Source organism: Biomphalaria glabrata, chromosome 5 (assembly GCF_947242115.1).
Source record: "Biomphalaria glabrata chromosome 5, xgBioGlab47.1, whole genome shotgun sequence".
NCBI classification, from domain to species: domain Eukaryota; kingdom Metazoa; phylum Mollusca; class Gastropoda; family Planorbidae; genus Biomphalaria; species Biomphalaria glabrata.
In genome coordinates, this window is record NC_074715.1 from 17481376 (window position 1) to 17508893 (window position 27518).

At 31.7% G+C, this 27518-nt stretch overlaps 1 protein-coding gene across 7 annotated transcripts; it reads right to left on the bottom strand.

Annotated features, from left to right (window-relative positions):
* Positions 1-39: 39 nt before the first annotated feature.
* On the bottom strand, positions 40-27174 carry LOC106064358 (transient receptor potential cation channel subfamily A member 1-like). 7 transcript variants are annotated; one of them, XM_013222892.2, is made up of 28 exons: positions 27087-27174; positions 25636-25687; positions 25153-25305; positions 23765-23921; positions 22799-22983; positions 21318-21422; positions 20710-20818; positions 20504-20601; positions 19689-19736; positions 18668-18856; positions 17817-18014; positions 16752-16927; positions 16131-16295; positions 15359-15473; positions 14502-14668; positions 14236-14320; positions 10975-11034; positions 10345-10440; positions 8600-8670; positions 7517-7787; positions 6299-6391; positions 5647-5816; positions 4650-4779; positions 3943-4137; positions 2510-2578; positions 1928-2029; positions 942-1033; positions 40-308 (listed from the first exon to the last, which is right to left on the bottom strand). In XM_013222892.2, exons 3-28 carry the CDS (start codon positions 25174-25176, stop codon positions 185-187), a joined length of 3294 nt encoding a protein of 1097 aa, XP_013078346.2. In that variant the 5' UTR covers positions 25177-25305; positions 25636-25687; positions 27087-27174; the 3' UTR covers positions 40-184. The 7 variants fall into 7 exon arrangements, with proteins under 7 accessions (XP_013078346.2, XP_013078345.2, XP_013078350.2 ...); XM_013222891.2 differs by having other exon boundaries at positions 26830-27164; XM_013222896.2 differs by lacking the exon at positions 7517-7787 and having other exon boundaries at positions 10345-10423; positions 26830-27165.
* Between the last annotated feature and the right edge of the window lie 344 nt (positions 27175-27518).

Sequence of the window (27518 nt, forward strand, 5' to 3'; positions counted from 1 at the left end):
ATATTTTGTTATAAAGTAAATAATACAATTGAAACAATGTTGAAGAGGTAGAGGCAAGTCTACATGTAGACATTTAATATAATGAAATGAAACAGTGTTAACATATGCAATAAGGAGGAACAAATCTTGAAGCTGCCATCTTGTCAATTGAATCAAGTCAGTTTTAGTGGACGTTGACAAAAGTTCAGCCAAAAATAAGAGCTTCTTTTTCATCTCTGAGATCATCTTCAGGAGTAATACCCATCTGTTTCATTATTTCTTGCATCATCCCTTTATTTTTTTCACACACATCAAAGAGCTCGTCCAGCCTGATAGGGAAGGTACACAAGTCAAATAAAACTACACAAATTTAACTACACAAGTCGAATAAAAGTTTTGTAAACTCCTTAGCAATAGTTCAAAAGCAGTGCCCATAAAAAGGTGGCAATGCCTTCTTAGTTTTCCTTCGAAAATAATAACATTGTTAAAGTCTATTTGCATTAGTTATTACAATTCATATCAGTGAGCAATTGATGTGATTGATTAAATGTTTGAAATAAATGATGTCCAGGTAAGAGTTACATTGCAGACTACTACTCAAAACATAATAGCTTTTATATGTTGCATGTAGTTTGAAAGACTTGAGTTTCAAATATTCAACATTTCTATTTCTAGTACCAGGGGGTGTGGTGGCTTCTGATCTCTAATCCTGCTGAAGACTTAGGATTTTTAGGAAACCCATAAGTCTACCCAATTCTAATGTGTACCTGAAATAACTTGGGAAAGTAGGATAGTTGGTAGTTCTGCTGGTCACATGACACCCTCATTAACTGTCAGTCCTAGAAATAAACTTATCTTCATCCATAGAAAACAAGGTTTGAAAGGTGTAGCTTTACTTTTTTTTTTTTTTTAAGTTTATCTAGTTAGGAAAGCCATCTGAAGCTAATTATAAATTTATTTACCTCGTTTGAACTTTGCTTATTTCTTTTCCTATAAATGTTTCTTCCACTTCAGTTTGGCTGTCTGAAAATTTGGCTTGCTTAAAGTGCATAGACTAGGACACAAGGAATGAAAACATAAGTTTGCACTAAAAACTGAAACTAGATCTCAAACTCTTCCTAAAACATGACATTACTTTGTGAACAGAATGGAAATCCAAGGCTAATCTCAATTCCAAGTTGAAACTTGTTCAACATGTATTAGCTACCACAATGTGACTTGTTATTAAGATTTTATAAGAGTGTTTGATAAAAATTAAATGACTCACAAGTTTAGTGCAGCAAATTTGGGAGATAATTAAGAAAGCTTATACAAATATTACAACAAACCACTCTCTAGACAAAAAATGGATAGATAATCCATGTAAATGCAAGTGGTAAATGCTATAAATAATTGATAAGGTTTGATCAACTGTATGTTTATTTCCATAAAATGATTCAATTCTGCTGAGGGTCAGTATTGGTCATTGATTTGTTAAGGTTGTTATTGAATGTCTCCAGGTTAAAAGAAAAAAAAAAAGCTTTATTGTTAGGTTTTTAGTAATATTTGAATTAGCAGTAGATGAAACTGAGACAATTATTAAAAAAAAAAAAACTGGACTATTTCACAAGCAGAGACTCTGTAGAAGTCCATATTCAATACATCAATAATTGAATTATAATGAACTGGGAAATTCAATGAAAAAGAAATATTTTTAGAAAAAGCATTAGTGTAACACACAAGTGGGTACTAGTAGGCCTATTTATTTAAAACTAAGCCAATAAAGTTTCAGAACAAAATAAAGCTTCTATTTTAGACTTTCCTTTTTTTTCTCTTCAAGATGATTCATTATTTCTATTTGACTACAGATATGTTTTTCTTGTAATTGGAATTAGCTTGAATAAAAAAAAAAACAAACATAGTTGATGAACATTTAAAAACATGTTAATTATAAGAAAATTGTTTATACCTCAGTGCAAGAAAATCCTGCTAGATTTGGGTAAATGGTATACATGTTTGGAACTTTGCTCAAGAATGGTAGTGCTTCCTCAACACTATCATGAAACATAACCTGCATATCAAACAAACACAGAAATTAGAAATGTCAATGACTTGAAAGGGAAATATTTCTTTTTCAAATGTAAGACTACTGATTGTTTTGGGCACATATACAATTTTAAGGGAAAACAGAATAACTCAAGCATCCCCTGCAGTGTTTGCCTTTAACATTCTCATCCATAACTAGAATGTGGTTTAAAAAACTTTGATGAGCATGTCAAATGTGTAGTACAATCATCATTGTCTGCATTTATAGTTTTCCATTTATAACCCAAGTAAAATGTTTTGAAACTTTATCTAAAGCTATAGTCCGTTTACTAATTTGTCATATCTTGTCAACTATATCCTGTATAATGATTTGTTTATTTATATACATATATATAAACCAACAACACTCAATAGTAATAATTATATACTATTTTAATTTCAAATAAAAAATGCTCAATATATTTATAGTCAAGAAGATATTTTTTCCCTAGATCATTGTTCTTACTTGAGTAGCCAACTTTTTTTGTTTTGCATCTCTCTGGACTGAAGCTATATCACCCACAGCTAATCCAATCTGTTAAAACACAATTTTCTTGAAAATAGGTTATAACAGAGTTCTACAAAAAAACTAAAAGATTAACAGAAATGCAATTTCGTCAAGTGTGAAGATAACTGCGCCATTAGAATTAATAACTAAAACAAAAGGATGAAAGGCATATATACTTAATACCTCTAAAGAAAGGATAACAAAAGTAATATTTCACAACAACTCTATCAAACACACTACTAGGGCATAATAAAACAACCCAGGGCTAAATATTTTTCTTGAGTTTAATACTTTTAAACTCAATTCCATAAAATTTGTAATTTAAAATAAGAAATACATGTACAATTACAATTGGAATAAAATATTAAGATTAAAAAAAAACAAAGTAAAATACAAGTAAACAAATAGTAATCCAGGAATAAATCATACTTGAAACAATGATTAATAATCACAGACCATGAACAACAACTAGCGACCAACGCCAGTAGTAAGAAGCTCTTTTCTTCCTAAAAACTTACAGTACCAAGATTTTTCTAGATCCTTTATAGTTTCTACCAGCTTCTACCTTGATCCTGCATGATGTTTATGCAAATTAAGGCTATCTGGAAGGGTCTTATTTTTCAATACACACAATGTGACTGGAATAATACTGACTGTTGAAGTAATACTAGTCAGCCCACTTCTTCCCCTAGCCAGACGTTACTTCAAAAAGAAAATGATTACGTCCTTTGCATGTTCCTAATTCAATCTAGTCATGCATGTTAATCAATGATGCCATTCATCATTAGCTATTATTATTGATTTTTCACATGTTAAAAGCTTTTTTGTCAGTCAAACTACTTAAGTACTTAATATGATTTTAAAAAGTGGTTTCTAAAAAGTACCCCTTTCAGACCTTGCAATCTATGGGGCAGATGATGTAAAGGTCATATGTTACTGTGACCCACAGTTAAAGAAGGTGTCTTGCACTCTGCACAACCACCAACTAATGTCAGGTACCCATTAAAGTTAGATGGACTCAGGAATCTAGAAATTCAAAATACCAGTCTTCACCAGGATTTGAACCCAAGATCCTTTGTTTCAGAAGCCAAGCACTTTATCACTCAGTCACCACGCCCTCAAGCAATTAATGTTTGATGTCAATTTTTGTTCATTATTGGATTATTTGTTTTATTTAATTGAATTTGAGGATATTTAACTCTAATCCTATCCATTTCAACACTGCCTTTCTTCAATATATTGAAACCTTCACACCTACAAATGCTTTGTTACTTTGAGAGACAACATTTAATTACTAATACAAACCAAGAAAATCATGACAACTATATTAAATTGTCCAGCATATTGTAATTACTTGACAATCAAGACTTCAAACATGAACAAGGACTCACCAATAAATTCACTAACAATAAAGGCATACAGAACAGAAATATTGCCAGCAGTAAAAAACTGAGGGTACTGAAATGAAGTGTTGATGGGTCGTTATCCAGATATACAGTGTTGAAGGTCAATAAGTATTCAATCTCAAATATCAGTATAAATGTGCTATAGATGGAAAGCAATGGAGTTTTGTGACGCTGAGAGGGCTATATAAAAAAAAAAAAGAAAATAGATTTTGTGTTATATAAATAGGAAAATGTAATTTCCAAGAGAATATGAAAAAAAAAAAACAAACTCAAATTCTAAGAACATTGCATTAACTTTTTCTCCCCTAATTGACGTAACCACCGCTGATTTGACCTCATTAAATTAAATTGATGTTTTATTTGATAAACTTTGCTTTGTGTTCTAGAAAAAGAGCCTGCATCCCCCTTTAGTTCTTTACCAAATAAAACATGTTCTGATAGCAAACGAAAAAATTATTGAAGCTTAATCATAACATGGGAGTGAGCAAAAAAAATTCTGTCGAAACGTGGAAAATAATTACAGAGAGAAAGAGTTAAGTAATATTTCCTTTGAAATTATTCAAAAAATCAAATTTAATTATTCAAGCATTTTCTTACTATTACATTACAAAATTGTACATATATTTAATCTTAGATAAGACACCATTATATGATTAGTTGTATATGCATGTGGTCACATTGTTTTCCCCTACCTCTTCAGACATCAAGACATAAAAGGCAAGACCAAAAGCAGTGACAATCATGAAAAATATCAGAATAACTTGAAGCAAAGTCTTCATAATGGCTAGAAACATTACAATATAAATTCCAACAAGATTAAATCTGGGGGAAAAAAATATGTGAATAAATATGTGAAATCAATATCATAAACTTTAGAGCATATTGCTTTCTTTCTGAACCTTTTTTTTTTGTTAATTTTTGAGTGCCAATTATTTATAAATATTTGTCATAAAAATATGCTTTTGGGTCGGTTGAATCTGCTTATGCTTTAAAGGTGCTTCTTATCTTTATGAAATAAAGACGTTACTTCAAAAAAGAAGATGATTACGTGTTCCTAGGTCAATCTAGTCATGCATATTAATCAATGACTTAAATTCTGACAAGTCCTAGGTTTTCCTGGCTGACTCAGGTAACCCATTCCATGCTTTAATAGCACTATGGAAGAAGCAACATTTGTACTTATTTGTCCTAGCATATGGAACAAGGAATGTACCTTTATATTAGTGTCATTCTGAGTATTTTATTAGGTTTTGTTTTTGTATTTGAAGATTATGGTTTAATGTTTTATGTATATTTACATTTATTATTACAGTTTGTTCTCTCCCTATCAGAAAATTAAAAATCCATTGATGTAATGAACAATCTTTGCCAAAATATTTTAATTCTGTAAGCAAGCTATTGTAGTGAACTTTAGAAAAATCTAATATTTGCTCATTATAATCTAAGCCTTTTGAAAAACCATCAATTAGTCCTATTAGTTGTGTTTCACATCATCTAAATTTCCTAAAGCGATGTTGGTATGGAGTAAGGATGGTTTGGTATGTTCTTCTTTCACTTTTTGCTTACATACATTTTAGTCATTTGAATTCATTTCTATTTCAAAAATTAAAAATAAATGTAAATTCCAAATCAATTTAAGAGAAATGCTATATTTAACAAGTGTTGATAGAAAAGTTTCTCTGTGTTTACCTTTGAAGATTAACCATACAATTAAACCATGCCAATAAAATAGATACAGCACCAAAGTCCCATTGTATATGTGTAGAGTAGCCCAATAAAAATGGAAAGCAAAAAAACAGTGAAGACCAATATGTTGACCAGTTTAGATAATTTTGGAAGTCTAGAAAATACTGAGATTTCTGAAAGACACAAAGATTGTAAAGAATCAACATTAAGATTAATAAAATAAAATATTATAAGGCAATAAAAGTGAATAAACTATGCAAGTTAAAGTAGAGAAGAAAGCATAACAAATATGTCAATGACAAGTTAAGTATACAAATAAACAATCAAAATTAAAAAAAATCCTTTTTTAAAAACCAAAGCTTGTATTGTCTATGCCAATGAATAACAGTACAAATCCCAGAATGGGTGTGGGTAAAAATAACATGTACAAACTTTTTACTAGACAAACAGTGAGTTGATACAAATTTTATAACAAAAACCTAACAAAGAGATTTAAAAAAAAATTGTGTAAGTATCACTCAAAAAATATTGATTACAAATCATATTGTTTTTAAATACTTTAGGCCTACTATAGGAATTACAACTCACTGAATGGTTTGGGATAAAATAATTACTGGGCCATTAGAAATTAACTAAAGAAACATATTTTACTTACAATAGATTTGATAAATCTGATAAGTTCTTTAACTGCAATCATTGAACAATAAACAACCACAGTCCAGAGTTCTATTTTGCCAAGAATGCCACACTAAGGAAAAGACAAAAAAAATTATATGAAACATAAAAACAATTTTTTTTTTTACTTTTGTGTTGTTGTTTTTTCAAATCAACACTATTGGTACAGTATACTGGGATTACAAGCTTTGTTTGTTTGTTAACATGTTTCAGATGTTCTTTCAGAATTGAAGATTATTACTTCATATCCCAAACCTTTAATAGGACAGATATAGTGGCGGGCAGGGTTTGATCAATATCACAGTCAAAAGCCCATACCAAGTGACCATCCAGCTACTATTGAAGCTTGATGGTACATTAATCAACAAAATTATATAGATGACATTCGTTTACAAAGTGGACCATCCAATGGTCTGGAAATCTATTATGTTTAAGCAAAATATAGTGGCAAATCATAATTCTTGATTGTTTTGAACTATAATAAAAGTGAACAATAAATATCTGAATACCTAGAAAATTGTATGATGCTTTTTTTTTTTTTTTTTAAATAAATCAAAAACCACTCAGTACTTTAGGCTTAGAGTTCTTGACATAGCTGAATTTCTTTGATCTCAGGTTAACTGAGATGCATATGACACTGCAAAAGTCTTTTTTTTTCAGACTGACATCTTTAATTTATAAATGGAACCAGACATTGTTGTCACTACCTAATACAAGAGCTAACATGATAGTCTAACTCTCATAAATTACAGTGGGAAAATGGGTTTCATCATTATGCTGGCTGCATCTCTAGTGCACTGGTGAACTTTGATATATTGGGCCTTAATAATATGTTTTGATTCCCCTCACTAATCAATTTGAAAGAGCTTTCTGAAATGTTTCTAGCACTATTGATGGGTATGATGTTGAGATGTTGCTCAAGGGAGCTAATCCAATCACACCTTGTAAGCACATGATGCACACATTTGAATAAAGATTAAAATCTTCTTTTAGAAGACAAAATCATTGTATTCCCAACTTCAGGCTCTCACTACTCAGTGTAACTATTCAAGACATTCAAGACACAACTCTACAAGTATATGAAGTAGGAAATTTGTATGCAAATTAAGTTAACTCATTGATGAAATCAAGTCTAAAGGTGAAGCTTACTATAATACTACAATTATCAAAGCACACTGGAACTATACTATAGTCTAACCTGAAATGTTTTAGATTCAGGAGGAAACAATGAAGATCCAAAGTTCCAGGATGACTTAATGGCAACCAAATTTTTGTTTGGATTGGGCGTTGTGTTAGAGGGCAAAAGAAAGTCATCAAAGTTACTCAGGTCCCAGGCGGGTCTGGGTCCCAATATAACCGGGTCGTAATGGTCTAACGCACGATGAGTGACAACAAACCATGTCAGAGCCACCAAGTACAATACATACAGAGTTAAATCTAGAAGGCTTATAAACCATCCATACTTGTTCCTGCAAAACATGTGACATAGACACAATTAAGTATAGGACATTGCGGTTAAGAACTTAGTTACTGATCCCTAAGTGATTAGAATTGAATCAACCCTACTATTAAAGGGCATTATTTAAGCAAAGTAAAATGGTTAACTTTAATGCCATTTCACAATTTCATTATTGAAAAGAAATGTTTCCTTTGAATGCAAATTAGTTATCTTTGTTTAACTATGAAGCATTATAGGGGGTGCAGTATGTCTATAGATTGAACCTGAGGGTTATAGTCTGAGTTTGATAGATGGTGGTAGCTTGGGAAAAGTAAAGGTAGTAGGAACATGATATCTTAGTTGTCTAAAGCCTCATAAAAGGGTTAACCCCAATAATTTCTAGTTCTCAAAAAAAGAAGGTAAATACTTTTTTTTTGGTTAAGCAAATTAGTTAATAGTCTGGGTGTGTGTCTCAAGCATCTGAAAGATACATATATTTGTGTGTATTGTTGCAGAAATTAAGTGAGAAACATCCCTTTTGCTTTCATTGACTTGGAATTTCATTTGCCTTTTATATGTATGTATTTGTATATGTGGTCATTTCACAGCTGTCATTAACCAGAGATGTTTGCTCTTATGTCTTTGGACTGTGTCCAATACCATATTCCCCATTTATTTACTAATCTCTCCCTATTGCTAATTAATCCAACCAAAGTCTTTAGCCCATGGATGATAAAATCTACCAGAGACCTAGGAATGCAACACTGGAGACTAAAATTAAATCACAACAATCTGAGACTATCCTTTACAATAAAAACCAAAGAAAAAAAGTAAAATGCTAACCATTTCAACTCTAGAAACATTAAGGTCAATGGATGAGCCAAACAGCTCACTCTGTTGAACTTCAACATTAGCTAAAAAAAAACAACAAAAAAGCTGTTAGTCAATTAACTGCTCTATTTGGAACATATACACTAATGGTAATATTATTATTGTAAATCTTTGTTAAGCCAAGATCTCTCATGTTATACAAGTTAAGCTTTCAACTTAAAGATATCTTTCCCATAACCTTGTGGCTACTGAATTCTGATAGCTTTCTTGGGTATCAGGTTATCTATGGTCACCTTCAGTCACAAAGTGAATATGGATCATCTCATAGAAGTGAGATGAATGCCTGGGCTTTAGCTATGGTTGGAACAAAGTTGCACCCCCCACCCACCCAAAGCTGATGTGTCCAAAGGAACAGCAAGTGCTCATACAGTTTAGAATCAGCAGTGTCACAGGCTATGCTGCAAGTTGCCTAGGGGTTGGTATTTTGGTGAATATTACTGTGGTTACTTTTTAAATGCACAGAAAAGTTGTAGGCCTACTACTTGAATTCAAAACTGATGGCTCAAGATTCCTCAAGCTAATACACTAACCACTGTGCCAGCAAAATGCTTATGAAACTAGAAGGCATCAGTTATCAATTGTTGGTTTCAAACTTTTAAGCGACAAAGTATCAAGGAGACTAATTCAACTTATACCACCACATCAGTCAAGTAAAATTTCTTTCCCTTGTTTGATACAGATTAATAATTATAATTAATCCCCAATAATTAATTAACTAACTCGTTAATGTTTCAAAATTGATTCTTGCTTTGTCAGGTACCAGAAATAATTGTGCAAAGTTTCAACTTGATCTGAGAATGAGTGTGGTATAAATAACGTTTTCAAACATTTGACCAGACAGACAGATAGACAGACTGAGTGAGTTGATATAAGCTTTGTAAAAAGGAGTGAGCATTTCACAGACCAGACTTACACATTATACAATATTTTTCAAAGTCTAATACAAATGTTTTCTAACAATGAAATCAACAAGTTTTATACAATAGAAATACATTCAGGGAACCCTGCTGGATCACAGTGACATTGTCAAGACTTGAAACACATGCCTGGCCACTCATCATTACTTGTCCTACTATAACCCTTAAGGCCAATGGAGGTGAATGATAAACCAACAATATACTCAAAAATGTCAAATTTATATTGAAAACAGAGATATGTTGTTAAAAACATGACTACAAGAACACTTTAAGAGACATCCTAAAATAAGCCTGTGTTTACTTATTTTAATACTCCACAACAAACGGTATCAAGACTATACAAAATGAAGTGACAAAAACAACTATCTACTTATATAACAGATTTGTTTCATGTCAGGCAGCATACACCTACATGGGATGAGCAACCATGATATATCTATAAAATCAACATTCTGCCACTCTTTTTTTTCTCCTGTCACATGCATTCATATTTGTGTGACCCCTCTTCCCAGTGCTTTTACACCAGCAAATCCCCAATTATTCTTTTCTACATTAATAAACAACAGCAATATCAAACAGACAAGCTTTATAATATATGCCTGTTTTGTGTTGTCTTCTAGGTTTGTTTCTAGCTGATGAAGTCATTGTGACCTAAGCATAGTTTGTTTTTAATTTGGCACTGTAGGATTTCCATATTTTTCTATACATATTTTTATCCCAGTAGCATGAAATCTTTCAATTGTATTCAGCAAGTGCACTCAGAATATCACACACACTTACCTTCAATGGTAACAAATGAGAAAATTTCATTTTCATTTCCTGGGCATAGGACATTACGTCTTTCTCCACAAAAAGATATCTGAAATTGTAGGTCACCTAACAGAGTACATACAAGACATTGGACAAGATGTTACACAAGACTGAATTTTAAGTCCTGTGGATTACATACTAAAGTGGAAATCTTTTCTTGTAGCATTTGTTTTGTTTATCTAGTTGGTGGTGTTCACAAAAACAAATAAAGATGGTTCAAAGTTGTGCTAACTTACTGTTATTTAGGTTGCAAAAACTGTTTCAGAGACAAATGGGAGAGAACTTATATTTAGTTATGATTCCTAATTAAATATCTGCAATCAAACATCCAACCTTCTAGTTAACAATTTCATTAAGGAATTTACTAGATCTAAGTTAAGATATTTCAATTTTAAATAATAAAAACTTAAGAACCTTTTTTGTGACAAACTATTGTTTTACAAAACAAAATCCAAACATTATTTTTTTTTATATGTATAAATATAATTATTTTGTAAAAATAAAATTTCTAGGCCTATTACACCAATGTAATCATGGCGTTTTGTCAGGAAAAAAGGAAGGGCGGGTTTTTGTTTTCCTGTTAGTCTTTGCATTACTTACATTATAATTTTCATTCATAGGATCAAGCTTAGATCTACTTATACATCTGTCAAGAACATGCTGTCAAAATAGAAAAGAAAACAGCAGAGGAAGATTAGTTTTGTGTTCAACATGTTTACAAGATGGGACTTCCTTCACTCATATATGCCAGTGATTCTGTTTGGGATGAAGTACAAGGTGCTACTAACTCTTATTAATGTCATTTTGTATGGAGGCTAGGAATTCAAAAACTAAAATTGATCATATTAATGTCATTAATTCTATATGATTAATAAGCTTTGACATAATTTGTATTGCACATCTTCAAAGACAAATTATGTCCTATTTGTATTTACCCCCCCCCCCCCAATCCTAATAATAAAAAAATTCAATTTCAGATGCTCAGCAAGTAAAGAAAAGGAAAGTGTTGATAAAGTCAGGGTACTCTTTTCCTGGCCCTCATCATGGTACTCCATGGAAACAATCATAAGAGGATATGAATAGATAAACAAGAAGACCATATCTTCCAATAGATGTCTACTTCTACATATGATGAGGAAGTGCTAGCCTTGTCCAGGCAGACAGAAGCTGATAGTGAATGTGATTAAATGATCATCTAGTTAATGGGGGGACCTTCAGACAGAGGAAGTGGTTGAAGAGCCAATCTCTTCACTTTTGTCAAGGGTTTCTAGCTTGACTGTTTGATGGACACTCACAATATTACATCCAAAGTTGTAAGGTAAGTTGGTGAAGAGAAAGATAATTTGATATCAGTTTTTATTTTCATTTGGTGTTCAAACAGCACATCATATCTTCATATTTAGACTAACACATTAAAAAGAAATTATTGGTGTATTTGGGAAGGGTATAAACTTAATGAGACACATTTACTTTGCTACCCCCCCCCCAACACAAAACAATTTATTTGAGGCTATTTTGTGAGATTATAAAAAGGCTTTTCATTCCCTACATGAGACAGGAACAATGAAAAAAGGGGAGAGACAAGAGAAAAGATAGGAGGAAAATATGGAACAAAACTTATGGAATCTTCTAGAATATTCTTTTTTTAATCTCTGCCTGGGTGAGGATGGAACAGATGGGATAAATACTAGAGCACATAATTTGTAGCAACATCATAAATCACTTAGATAAACATAATGTCCTCACTCCAAACCAACATGGTATTAGGAAATATAGGTCATGGGAAACTCAACTAACAGGATTAATTGATGATTTTTCAAAGGGATTAGATAATAGTGAACAAATAGATGCAATTTTATTAGACTTTTCTAAGGCATTCGACAAAGTTCGCCACCATAGCCTGTTTTAAAAAACTTCATCAATGGATTCAGGATTTTCTAATAGGAAGAGAACAAACTGTAATAATTAATGGTGCCTTATCAACACCGATAATAGTAAACTCAGGTATACCTCAAGGAACAGTCATAGGCCCACTACTATTTCTAATTTACATAAATGATTTACCAAATTGCAAACATCAGATTATTTCCAGACAATTGCATAATATATAGAACAATAAAAACACAAGATATTGAAATTTTACAAAAAGAATTAGAAGAATTACAGAAATGGGAATCAAATTGGAGTATTTCTTTCTATCAAAACAAAAAACCCAGTTATTAAGAGTAAAAAAAAAACAAACAAATAAAAACTTCTCACTTTATTGATATTAAACCTGTCACACAGACTAAAAACTCAAAATATCTAGTTATAATAATATTTGTTATTTTGGCACATTGACACAATTTAGGCCATGTCATGCCAAGGTGTAATAATAAATGAAAAGTTATCATGGAATCCCATTTTGATGAATTTATTAAAAATCAAGCAAAACATTAGGGTTTAGTGAAAGAATTTTTTTACAAATCAAACAACAACATAAAACTAAAATGTTATTTAGCTTTAGTTATTAGAATATGTATCCTCTGTTTGGGAGTCCTTAACTCAAGAAAACATAAAGATGCTGGTACAAATACAAAAAAGAGCAGTGAGATTTATAAGAAATGAATATTCCAATTTGATTAGTGTAACCCCGTTAGTAAAATCACTCAACTTAGAGACACTCAGGACAGAAAAATAAAAAGTAAAGTAGCTAAAATACATAAAACACTAGGTCATAATTTGCAATTAGGAAAACAAAACCTAATAAAATAATCAGAAGGGGACACAAAGATAGAGGCACATTTCTTATTCCATATCCTAGAACAAATTCATACAATTTTCATACAGAGTTAAAGTCATTGATTAACTTGCATGACTTGATTGACATATGAAATGCGTAGGACGTAAATATCTTCTTTTTTGAAGTAATGTTTGTAATATAAAGATAAGCACACAGTACTAGTTTTCTTTTTTTGAAGGAAAATTTTAAATTTGATTTACATTTCTCAATATTATTTAGTTTTAGTTTTGTTTTTGAGCTGTAATGATGGCAGTGCAGTTTTGTTGTTTTTAAGTTTGGGCTTATCCAATGTAGATATATTTTTTTAAAACAAATAACTAGAATTTCATTCTTCTTTACTTGTCATATATATATATATATATATTTGTTATATATATATATATCTAGTTTTTAGCTTGTAGAGAGTGTAGTGATACAATACTACTATAACGACAGCAAGGTAAAAGCATTATGGGTTGTCTGAATCAGCCAGGAAAATGACTAAGCAGAGTTAAAGTCATTGATTAACATGCATGACTAGATTGACACATGAAATGCATAAGATGTAATTATCTCCTTTTTTGAAGTAACGACTGTTATATAAAGACAAGATAAGACCAGACAATGCAGTTCACCAAGTCCCCCACACTATTCCACAATGGGGCTGTGATGGGAGAGCAGCAGAAGAGGTGGTCAATACACAATAGTATGTTGGACGTAATAGACTCTATTCCCAGTAAATAAACTAGAGGCAGGAGGTTGGACTTAACAGACTCAATTCCCAGTAAATAAACTAGAGGCAGTATGTTGGACTTAATAGACTCAATTCCCAGTAAATAAACTAGAGGCAGGAGGTTGGACTTAACAGAATCAATTCCCAGTAAATAAACTAGAGGCAGTATGTTGGACTTAATAGACTCAATTCCCAGTAAATAAACTAGAGGCAGGAGGTTGGACTTAACACACTCAATTCCCAGTAAATAAACTAGAGGCAGCATGTTGGACTTAATAAACTCAATTCCCAGTAAATAAACTAGAGGCAATATATTGGACTTAATTCCCAGTTACAAGCCTTACTACTTCATCCAACTAGTTTTTACCAAAAAAACACTTGGAAGATGTTGAATTAGGCCCAGCATAGCTTTACCATACAACTTGGAATGACATTCCAGACACTCTTCCCATCTGTTGATGAAAAAGTTAAAATTTTTGTAGATATACATAGATCAGTATTTTACCAACAGCCATGCAACAATTGATATATACATAAAAAAAGAAATCCTATAATAAATACAGTTCTTTAAATCAATGCTGTTACCTATGACAAAAAAACAAACTAAACGAAATATCAAAAGGTATGTCATACCGGTCATGATTGATAACTGTATATGCTACTGACTGGTGACCTTTAGAAATAACATAGTCAAAGAAACTATATTCATCAACATTGTAGAGATTGGCAGCACCAGCAGATAGTAACATCTTGACCACATCTGGGTGATCATTGAGTGCTGCTAAATGAAGAGCTGTATTCTGGCAAACAGAAAATGAGTTGAAATTGCAAGCCATCATTTGAGAGTACTGAGTGTTATGTCCTGGGTGTAAGAGAACTAACAGAATGTTATTCCCTGGATGTAAGAGAACTAACAGAATGTTATGTCCTGGGTGTAAGAGAAATAACAGAATGTTACTTCTTGGGTGCAAGAAAACTAACAGAGTGTTATGTCCTTGATGTAAGAGAACTAACAGAATGTTATTTCTTGGGTGTAAGAGAACTAACAGAATGTTATGTCCTGTGTGTAAGAGAACTAACAGAATTCAGATAAATAAAAGTAGAAGTAGTGTAGACTTTGCTGAGAATTATTAACAGAATGTTATTTCTTGGGTGTAAGAGAACTAACAGAATGTTATGTCCTGTGTGTAAGAGAACTAACAGAATTCAGACAAATAAAAGTAGAAGTAGTGTAGACTTTGCTGAGAATTATTAATATAAACAAAGCGTATTAATTAATAATCAGCCCTTTTTTTTTAATGGGCTATTGTAAAAAAAAATAAAAAAATTTAACAGATTATCCTAATCAGAACCATTGTAAACAAATTCCTTTTGAATTAAAAAGGATCTAACCTATCTTGAATAAATAGCTCTACAAACACAAATGATCTGCCCATCTAATTGGAGAAGTGACCAAATGATTTCCCCATCTTTATGAACACTAAACTTACCCCATCTATATTAACAGCATCTAATAGGTAGCTGTGTACAGTCATCAAGTTGTAGACACAAGTCTCATGTCCATTCTCTGCCGCTAGATGTAAGGGTGTGTTTTCTCTCAAGTTTCTGTCAACAAAAATTTAATAGAAAATTAGATCCCAACTCTCAATTTTCTGTAAGTAATAAAAATAAATAATCTATAATATATCTGTGTATATAAAACCCAAACTCATTGACTGATTTCCTTAAGTATCATTAATTCTTCCTTAGCTACTAACAAAAATATTGCTTTAACCAGGTTTATGAAATAATCACGTTCCATTGGGCTATGGAAAGTACTGCCAGCATGGTTCAAAGGTTCTTATTCTTTGTTCTTTCTGTCCAACTTTTATAATTATTGTATCCAAAAACTTTTCATGACACATCCCCAAAAGAAATAGAGAGATAAAATTAAAGAAAAGTAACAGAAATGAAAAAGTTGAAACTAAGCTTGACAAACAGAAAACACACAATAAAAGCCAAACTATTGACAGTGAATACACAATAACTATACCAGTATATAGATATGGACCCAGTATAATAGCTTACATATGCATGAAGACCACACAAATACTTTCTAACTGTGGAGAGACAGCCCACACAATTATTGTCTACTCATGCAAATAGGCCCGACAATGACAGATAAATAGGTAATAGATGTTTTACTAGTGACAAGGCTATAAGCCAGGTAATGACAAGCAATTAATCTGATAGATGCTATAACTACATAAGGAGGAGGCTTACCTTGTGACTAGTGTCCCATGTTGAATAAACATTGAGAGAATCTTAAAATATCCATTTTGAGCTGACAAATGTAAAGCTGACATACCATTGACATCAGTTTCATTTTTGATCACAGCCCCTTCAGAACTGTTCAACAAAATTTTACAAACACTGTATCTGCCATTGCTAGAGAGGGAAAGATAATTCAAATGAAAATTAGAATATGTGTAATTATAACTTCAGCATGAGATCAAATGTAAGTTAAGTCCCCTTTGAAGCCTAGAAGTATGGTTTTAATAGTGAATTTTGCCATGAATAACTAACCACCTTTTATTTTCCTAAAATAAAAGATAAGTACCCATTACAAACTAAAATTCATAGAAAATTCTCAGCTCTGACAAGGTATCCAAGCCAAGACTATTAATCAAGTTGTTAACATTGCATAAGATAGTCTAGCAGAATTTACACAACATATTTTCATTATGAGATTGGCATTTAGTGTTGCTTGCTATTAAAATTCAAATCTTTTCTGTCATAACCCAAAGGTTTTATACTTATACTACCAATATTACTGAGCCCTAAAAATAAAAGAAATGTTTAGATGTCACAAATAAATGAAATCAAGGACTTAGAAGAATGTACCTGGCAGCAACATGCAACGCTGACTGATGATTTTTATCTTTAATTAAGGGAGAAGCTGAGAGTGCCAGCAAGGACTCCACAACTTGGACATAGCCTTCTTGAGCTGCATAGTGGAGTGATGTACTGCCATAAATATCTTGCTCATTAATTATTAACAGAATTTTCGATTTGGACTGCTGAAAACAAGTAAAGTTACCTTTTAATAACAGATGTACAGGGGAAAAGTTCTTATTTAAAACATTGTTGACATTTAGGACTCTGATGGTTAATACATAGTTTTTAAGGTGAAAACTTTTGCTTGCAAAATAGTGTTATCTTAGTATGGAATAAAATAATGAAACCTTTTATTTACGTATAATCTTATCTTATAAATAACAGACATTCCTTCTTAACAGAAGTGTCAATCCAGTCATGCATATTAAAATACTTATACTTTAATAAGTAAGATTAAGAAATGTCCCTTTATCTTTGTGTCTTTCTGAGTATTTTATTAGATTTAAAAAAACAATTTACTTGGTTTATGTGTTGAATAGTTTTTTTTATCTCACATAATCATTAAAACCCTTTTGTCTCTGAATGAGAACTCAAAGCTAGCCTTGCCAGTAATAAGGAATAAAATTAACCATTAAAATAATTAATTTAAGACGTAAGGAATTAGAGATTGTAGAGTAATTAGAGATTGTAGCGTTGGAAGCATTTGATGCGTTGATACATGTACTTCCAAAAGAGCATTGAATTACTACATGATGAATACCAATTCTAACAATTAAACAATATCCTCTACAATGGCAACAATCCAAGATCTTGAGAAAAAAATACAATTAACTTACCCACTAAAAGTGGATGCATGATAAAGTTTTTTCAACAGCAACAATATCTGATATTATACTAAACAGAACTTAGGTCAATAAAATGGCTTCATCTTACAGGGCTACTTGCTTTCGATATGCACATTACACAATGGTCATTCTCACAAATCAAAACATTGAGGAATCATTCACAACAGTCATAATAAACATACTAAAAAATAAGTATGAAGATACTGACACAATTGAAATTGTATACCTCAAGATTTTTAAAGAATCCTTTCAGGTCTAACTCACTCCGGATGGCAATATGTAGAAAATTTCTATTGGATCCATCCGTTGCCATGACATCTGCACCAGAAGAAAGCAGCACATTGACAGCCCCCCAGGCACCACTGGATGCAGCAGTTAACAGAGGTGTGTTTCCAGCTTTGTCATACCAATCTATTTCTGCATGCTACAACAGAGCAGCAAGGGAGAAATGATGATGGAATGAACTGTCCAAATAAAATTGGCCGAATGAATGATTTTTTTTGAAGAGTAATGAAATAGGAAAGGAAAGAAACAAAATATATATCATGAATAGAATACATGTAACCCATCAGTGGTTGTATGTATTGTCTTTTTACTTGGTCAAAAAAACTTTTTTTTTCATTTTTGTTAAGAAATATGCTCATTGTCTAAAGCAATTGCAAAGTACTGACTGACTTATTCATTGTAAACTAACTTATAGAAAGTATTTTTTGTTTTTGAAAACAATAACTAAAAAATCATTTAATAAATTTGACAGAAGACTAATTTAGTCAAAAAGAGTTATTTTCACTGTTGAAGTGTTATCCAAACTCTTTTAGTTAAAAATTATCCCTTGTTCACTAACACTTTGAATTAAGTGGATTCCACTATGATTTTAGAAACCTTGTATTACTAAGTTGTTATAATTTGTCTTTTAAGGACTAATCAAGTAAAGGTTTTGATCATCTTAATAATAATAATAATAATAATAATCTTTATTGTCCGTAAGGAAATTTGTTTTACAATTTGTGCATTACACCAAACAAAACATTGTAACTATAAAAAAACAAAATGTACATTCCCACCTGACTCACTTACCAACTTCAAAAGATATTTGACCACTTCCACATGATTAAATAAAGCAGCCCAGTGCAGGGGAGTTCTGCCTTGAATGTCTGTCACTGTCTGAGCATAGTACATACTCCTCTTTTCATGATCAAATATGGCCTGGAGCACATTGACATTGCCCTGAGCTGCAGCATAGTGGACAGGAGTGGAACCATCATTCTGACATTAATAAAAACATTTTAGTAGAACAAGTCAAAAGAAATATTATGGATATAAATTGTATATTGATCAAAAAGTAATTAAAACTCTTTTTTTGGACAAATTCACCTGACTAGGTCTAGACAATGACATATTAGCATTATTAAACTGATTTGTTTAAGGCAGTTGCTTTACAGTTGTTAAGCTAAAGGTTTAATGAAAGTTTTATGTTATAGTTTTTATGCACCAAGCAATAATATTTGTAATAACTTACTTAAAACTTTGATGTAAGAACCTTTTGAAAATTTCCATCTATGTAATAAAATACATCATGAAAGTGTTTTATATAAGCCTGTTATTTTAGCTTTTTTTAGGGGCTCAGTGAGTTATTCATTGCTGCTTCACATAGTGAGTGAGAAATGGAATACATTAAATATATTTATAGTTATCATATTATGTAACTGACATCTCCTCTGTGAGATCTCAAGAGATAATCTTTTCCCTTTGCAACTTCTGACTAAAGAGGTCAATCCTTGATACACAGCTGAGGACATGGGTTGGCCATCTGTATGCATCCCACTACTACATTCTAATCTAAATTTTTAAGTGATTTGCTTCTTTTGCTTTGGCACAATGACTGTCATTCTTCACTAAGCACATTTTGAGATCATTAACAGAATAATAAGTGGTCTAGTTGAGACTATCTATTTCACCTGCACTGGCAATATCTTGACATTTTGAACAAGTGATACAATTTTTATTGAAATACAGGAAGGGAAGAGCCATCAAGAAACAATTTATTTAAAAACAATCAAACAAAAAAACAAAACAAAATAAAGCCCACACAAATTACCTTTTGGCTTGTACAGATTGCTCCATATTTCAAGCACATTTCAACAGTCTGGATAGAAAATATTCAACTAGGGGGACACATTTGTTTATGAATAATCCATTCTAAAAGAAACAATTATTTCAACTAGCATTCTGTTTTTAATTGCCTTCTGAAAAGAAACTTTTTTTTCACTCAAAGCAGTCATTATTTGTAAAGGTCATGTCATCAAAGAGGAGCACCATCTGATTTTTTTATGAACATAAATAAATCTTTGAAAGCAAAGCTAAGATGATCACTTTTGGGTTTTGGACCTGATTTTTCAGATGTGAAGAGAGGGAGGGGGGTGTTAGCCTATTTCCTTTCTAAGAGCTATTCTCTTAATTCATAATTGGAGACTCAAACACTTATAGCTCCATTTTCCCAGCTGCATGTGTTAAATGGAACCCTTGAGTGAACCTTTATATTTCTGTATTAAGGAAGAAACAGTTCTTGTACTCATGGATCTTATGATGGCAAATGACAATGAAACCATTGGCCTTGATCTTAAGCAAAAGTGGTCATGCAAAAGAATAAGGAACTTATAGCCTTTATGGTTCAAGTTTTAACATTTTTCTGGATGTAGTATGAGGGAATTTTCACTTATCTTATCAATACAATTGCACCTGCTACTAAATGGTCCACATTATGCATGCCACACACAAAGAAGGAAATTTATATACTATGCCATATATGAAGATTTCCAATATAAATCTACATGATACTGTTGTCTAAACAGTCATTTAAACAAGTAAACTCTACTCTTCTTTGCCTACACAAGGACAACCAAATATACTTACCCTGGCATTGCCACTGGTCACTGCAGCATGTATGGGTAACTGTTTCTCTGAGTCCATTAAATTCATGATTTGTTCTTTAGAATATCCCACTAATTTACCTTCAAATCAGTTGGAAATGATACAAATAGTTGTTTTACTTCCATTGGTAGATTCTACAATGTAATGTATTAGAGAAATGAATTTATGTGTCCTTGCTTAAAGCTAACCTTCTTCAACAAATATCTGTATAGCTTCAGTGGCTCCATTGATGGCTGCAGTATGGACTGGTGAAAATCCAGAAAGCGCTCTTATAGTCAAGTTTCCACCATGTTTTATCTGGAGATGGATACATTTTTATCAAAGAGTATTTAGTCTTGAAACACATAGTCAATGTTCAGAAAATAATTAAAAGTATGTTGCTAATCAAAGTCTATTAAAACTTTTAATCTTCCCCCATAAGAAAGATCAGATTTTCTAACATGGTGGCAAAGATCAATCATGTACCCATTTGAAAGTATATTGTCTTATACAGGAACTGAAATTCTAAAAACTAGAAACCACTAATGACTAGTGCAGAGATTCATTAATGGGTTAAGTTCTGACAATGGTCTGCTTCAGGTTTAAAGGAGCATCTAATTAAATGCATAAACAAAGGACATAACAACATGATTTTGTCTAGAATATTAATAAGTTGAAAACTCTGGATTCTTAAATTCAGTATCCATGCTTGTATATTTAAAAAAAAAAGTTTAAGGCTATAGAGATATTACATCAGAATAATATTGAAACAAGAAGTTAAATTTTGTTAAATGTTATTTTGGCTATGCAATATTACCAAAAGCTCTAAGGCTTTGAAATTATTTTTAGCTGCAGCCACATGAAGTGGAGTGTATCCAGTATCTCCCTGCATATTGGGATTAATTCCTGTTCTCAGTAACACCTGCAATGAAAATAACATCCAAAAAATGAACAATAAGACTCTCTACAAGTCTGAAAATTAAGTAAGATTCCAGTATTTTACATAGCTACTAAGACCCAAGATGGGTTTCCCGACAAAATAGCGCAAACGAAATAGTACAGACAAAATATATTTTCAGTCATTTTGCAAGAAATACTTAAGATATCGTAAGATATGAATAGAGCTTTTTTTTTTTTTATTTAATGTTATTGTTATTTTTCATTATTTTGCAGGAAACACTTAAGATATCTTAAAATATAAATATGCAAACATTATGCAAGAATTATAATAGGCAAAAATGAATAATTTCAAAATATAGCATTTATTACATTCTAAAAGTGTACTTCAAAAACACGGTAAGATACTGTACACTGGCAATATAGCTGCAAAATGTCTGTTAAGTTGGAGATACTTTGTCTTGCTTGCAGCTTAACTTCTTTCTCCAGCATTGTACCTCAGAATCTTGTTCTCAGTGTTCTGTTCTCAGAGGAAGTGAGTCATGGTGCCATCTCTCCACTGAATAGTTTTTTCATAGTACATTGTCCTGTACTCGATCTCTAACATTCCATAATGCTATCGGAAATCAGATTCACTCTGTGGTTTCGTGTCTGGCGGCCAATATAGTGTTCTTCCATATAGTCATACAAATTCCCTACATCTGGCCAAGCATCATTTATTTCTTTGAAGGCAGTATTTACATCAGCATGTGGAACAAATGAGATTAAACAAACATTTGGCAAGAAAAGTGATTGCCAACATAACTAATTCCTGATACACCAAAGTTTGCCAATGCTGCGGCAAAAGATGCCCTGGTTTGATTAAAGAGAGATGCTGCAGATAATCAAGATTTCTGATTATACTATAACACATGTGTAACACATGTGTGACAAATACATGATCATACACCTAACCTTTAACAGGGTCACCACATTTCAAAATCTTATTTTAGCAAGCTATGCATTTTAAACATTGGCGAAAAAGGAGACTGAGATAATTTTAAAGTACACTCTTTCTCTGCAAATATGGCATACTTTTAGATGTATTAATAGTGAAGAGATTAGAGACCTCAACAAAAAATGCTGACAAGGACCTTCACTTACTAAAATCTGAGCTATTCTGTCTTGCCTTTTTTTGCCTGGAAATTTCACGCTATTTTGTAGGTGCTAATTTGTCTGCGCTTTTTTGTCAGGTCACCCCCAAGATGTTATTTACAGAATTGACAAGTGAAACTATTTTTAGTGTCTGAACCTTTGTATATTATGCTAATTTATACAAAATACCAATATATGTTTACAGTACTTTGCCCACAATAGAACTTATCATATTATTTTGTTCAAACCTAGATTAATTAAACAAACCTTAAGAACTGTGACATCTTTCAGTTCTGCTGCAAGATGAATTGCCATCAGACCAGAACCATTCTTGATATCAGTGGCAGCATTTAGATCTATAAGCAGCTTTGTTAATCTAGCATCTCCTGCAGTCACAGCTACATGGAGTGGTGTGTTTCCATTTATATCAAGTGCATCAATTTCTCTTGCTCCTGTGGTTTTTCAAGATGACAATAAAATGAATGAATAGAACAAAGATGACTATTCGAAAAAGAGGTAGGCCTAGAATTAAAAAGTACATTTATTTGTTCAACATTGTTCCCTAAAATGCTAAAGCATGCCTTTCTACAATAAATAAATGGAGCATTTTTACAAATGTTAACACCTGCAATATGCATTAAATAAAATTTTGCATTCAAATATTGAATTATGGATGTGCATTATAGAGTGTATGCATGAGAAGGTACAAGAAAGTTGTCACTTTGAAGTATTGTACAATGCAACTAAAAAATAATTATTCCTCTCAAGACAAGAAGAAAAGAATAGCTCTTAACTGCTGTTGAACTCTATTGTTAACATGATTCTAACATAGCAGCTATGTCTAACTGTTGATGAGTAAGAAATGTTTTTGTGTTTTTATTAATGTCTTTGTTTCTTTGTGCTTATGTTAATGAATACAACAGTAACCTACATTTTTTTTTAAACAAAACATTAATTTGGTCAAAGTCTAAATAGTTTGAGAATCATATGTCTTGCAAGTTTCAGATATTCCTTCAAGAAGGATAATTTTTAATTCCCAGTCCAGAACAATAATGCATGACAGCAACGGGTTGGAACACAGGACCATGGAGGAAACAATAGTCCAAAAACCGTACCACATTGTCAGGCAGCAGTTTGTATTCAACATTTTTAAATGAATGTGTAAATCAAATTGAGCCCATCCTATGTTTGAAATAGAACCAAAAGACCAAGTTATAAACAAAAAATAATTACCATACAAAGATTTGACAATCAATTTAATGACATCTTCCTGATTATTTTGAACAGCCACATGAATGAGATGACTACCATTTCTTCCAGTCAGAGTAATAAAATTAGGATTTTCCTCAAATAGGGATTTCAGATTTTCAGTCATCCCATCAGCAGCCCACTGAAAATGTGATGGTAAGAGTAAATTCAAAGAGAAAACATAAGACTGGGCAACACCATTAACTTAAGCACATATAGTCCTATATAAAATAGAACTAATACTTCAAAGTATTAAGATTTCCCAATTCAGAAGCAATTAGACACACACAAATAATAACACATGTACAATCATAAATGAATGCTTACATTTAACACCAATGGGGAAAAACAATGTAAATTAGAGACACTCCAGGACAGAAGACTAAAATTAAAGTAGCAGTAATACATAAAACACTAAACCATAATTGGCAAAGGCAAAAACAAAACCTCATGAATTACTCAGCAATACATAAAAGATAAAGGCACATTTCTTATTCCAACTTTCTAAGTGCCATGAGAACATGGAATGGGATGCTGGGATAAACCAGGAAGACTAACAAATAAGTTTGACACATTCACACCTTCAGGGCCGGTCCTAACAATTGCAGGGCCCTATGCGAAACTGATTGCGCGGGGCCTATAGTCTGGGTTGGAATAAGGATAATAAGTGAAAATTAAGATTTTGTATTAGAAAACAAATTGACTTTAAATTTAATTCATTCTTTGCTAAGTATAAAATTGCAATCAAATTAACTTTACTTTACGAACCTTGCAACCTATGGCATATTTATATGCCAGTGACTATAAAAGTAAATAAAGTATTGGAACTTCCAATTAAGGTGAAAATTTGCCAGATTATTACATTATATTACATGAAAGCTGACAATGCCTTTTTTCTTTTAGCGCGCGTAGGATAGGCTTTTTATGCAATGAATGACACCCACAAATGACAATTTAGTATATTTTTCAGAAGATTTTAATAAATTCAGGAGATTTCCAGGAATTTTCCATTATATTTGGCAATTTAATAATTACACCTAGAATTAGTGCGGGGCCTGTGAAAGCGCGGGGCCCACTGCGACTGCATAGGTTGCAGTGGCCTAAGACCGGCCCTGCACACCATGATGTTATACTCTTATTTTTTTTTAGGTAACATAAAATTGTAAAGGATAGATGGAGACATGCCAAAGAGAGGGGTCATTGTTTTTGGAACACTTTTTCTTCCACTTCTTGAGCTACTTATTAATGAAATGATTGTAGCATGAGCTCAGTACATTTAGCTCATCTCTCTACAGTTCACTAAGAGAAAACTAAGCTACAAGCAGACTAATCCTTATGATGTTTATTGGTTTGGAAGTAAAGCACTCAAATACCTCAAAGATTTCTCCATGATCCATTCTATGGAATCCTTGTTAAAGTTTTTTTTTTTTTTAAATCACAAAAAAATATGTGAAACTAATATGTTGAGGTACTTTCTTTATCATCTTTCATTTTATGTCTGTAGACATGTTGCAAAGGTTCTTGACCTGAAATAAACCAAGAGAAAAGACAAATCAAACATTGTAATGCAATCATTTGACAAGTGCAATGAAGTTTAATTGTAACAAACATAAAAGGGCCTATGAAACCATTTGGATCAATCAGTTTGATATATACATAAATAGCACTTAAAAAAAATAAATATTACCATTATTTTTTACTGGGATTGGGAAAAAGGGAGGAGGGTGGGTGGGGGGAAGGAGGGCACTGGAAGGTTTGGGTATTTTGATGAGAGAATACAAATGGTGTGCCAACTAAATAAAAACAAACAAACTATCAATTAGTTAATAATAAATTTCAGACAATAATGCTTTTACCTTGCTGTCATTATAGAAGTATTGTATCACTACACTCTCTGCAATCTAAAAACTAGATGGAACAAATGTATATATATATATAGGCTATATATATATATATATATATATAACTTATTATTAATCCAGCATTTATCTCTTTTGTTTGATGAGTATTAAGTTGGTATTTGATTTTCTAGAATGTTTTTAAGATGGCTTTTAATGAAATTCCAGAGGTCATCAACTGGTTGGTTAATGTCTTTTTTTCTGATAAGAATGTTGAAACTTTAATTCAGCTTAGTGTAGCTGTGTTAGGTTACATTTGATCCAGAGTAAGAATTTTCTTTTAGGTTTTATATTTGTTACTGCTTTTATTTGACTGTGTATAATGGTCAGATAGTCCGGGGATTATTTCATAATTTAAAATTACCACTAATCCAAGTCTGTTAGTTAGAAATAGATCTAATATGTTGTTTAGTCTAGTTGGTTTTTAATAATTTGATCTGAATTTAAAATGTGTAATGTTTCTATGAATAGTTCATTAATATCCTTAAGGTTGAAGTCACCTATAATCCCAAAAACTACATTTTATGTTTTTCCTTAAGTAATTAAAAGCTTTAAATTATAGATATAACTCAATTTAGCATTATTTTAATTAATTAATAAAACTTTATCACTTTTAGTCTAAGACTACTCTGAGTCAGTCTGACTAGATCTAGATGTGTAGACTCTAGATCTGTAGACTATGGACTATAGATCTATATAGTCTACTAACTTAGAATAGAATATTAGAATAGTTATTTCTAGACATTGGAACTATACTAGGCTCTAGACTAGATCTATGTATAATAGGTTCTTTTATTTTTAAAAAGAAGAATGGCTCAATTTCAAGGTCAAGATATATTAGAATTTGGCAGTCTAGATTTATAAATGTGTCTATTAGATCTAGATATAAACCTACATCTAAACTCAGCACAAAGAAATTATAGATCTAGATCTAGTATTCGTATCTACTAATCTAGTCTTCTATTTTAGAACATACTAGTCTAGAGTCTAGATCTATAATTTAGAGAGGTTCAATGTAATGAACCAACAAGACGGGAAACTAGGCTATATGACTAGAATTCTAGATCTAAACTCTAGTTACTAAGTTTGTAAAGTATAGAAATGTAGTATTTCTAGTCTCAAATTTCATTAGATAAGATAATAATAGACTACCATAAATAATAAATCAACATGTTTTTTAAGCTAGTGAACTGCTTTCGTTCGGTTATTTAAATCTGCTCGATACGACGATAGATCTAAGCCTAAGCTCCTTTAAAATTCATCTATATTATAGATTAAAACAAATAATAGGATTTTATCTAGATTCTATGTCTATATCTAGACCATCCTAAATGCAAATTTTTGAAATAGTAAGAATGAGTCTAGATTATTCTCAAGTCCTAGATATAGATAGATATCTATAACTATACTCTATTTCTAATCTAGAATTTATATTTTAAATTTCCGGCTCTTGTAAGTTCATGGAAGTGCATGCACCATCACTGCCATCAGATCATTCATCATGTTATTATTGTTGACCTATAGACCAGTGGTTCCCAAACTTTTTTGTCTGGTAGACCCCCTGCCATGTTTTCTGGTTTTCGGTAGACCCCCTTCTTAACTTGTATTGGATTTTTGCAAATTTATCCAAAAATTTTTTAAAGCAAATTTCTAACTGCAGTGGATTAAAGAGTGACAAAGAAATAACTACACGTGAAGTTATAGAGATCTATGTTTTATTGATAAAATTTAAATTTAAACTGATTAAAATAACATTTTTTTTTGCACATCTATTATCTGTTGCTACGGACAAATGTTTCATATAGGATTTTTGTTGTTCTATGAAGTAGTCTTTCAAACAT

What these genes read in the sequence shown, in the direction of transcription:
- LOC106064358 (XM_013222892.2), bottom strand. Translation starts at nt 25,176, where the DNA reads ATGGATCATGGAGAAATCTTTGAG. An exon ending in GCGTTGCATGTTGCTGCCAG is followed by an intron (nt 16,296 to 16,751) that starts GTACATTCTTCT and finishes TTCCCTCTCTAG; the next exon opens with CAATGGCAGATACAGTGTTT. An exon ending in ATAAGCAAAGTTCAAACGAG is followed by an intron (nt 309 to 941) that starts GTAAATAAATTT and finishes CTTCCCTATCAG; the next exon opens with GCTGGACGAGCTCTTTGATG.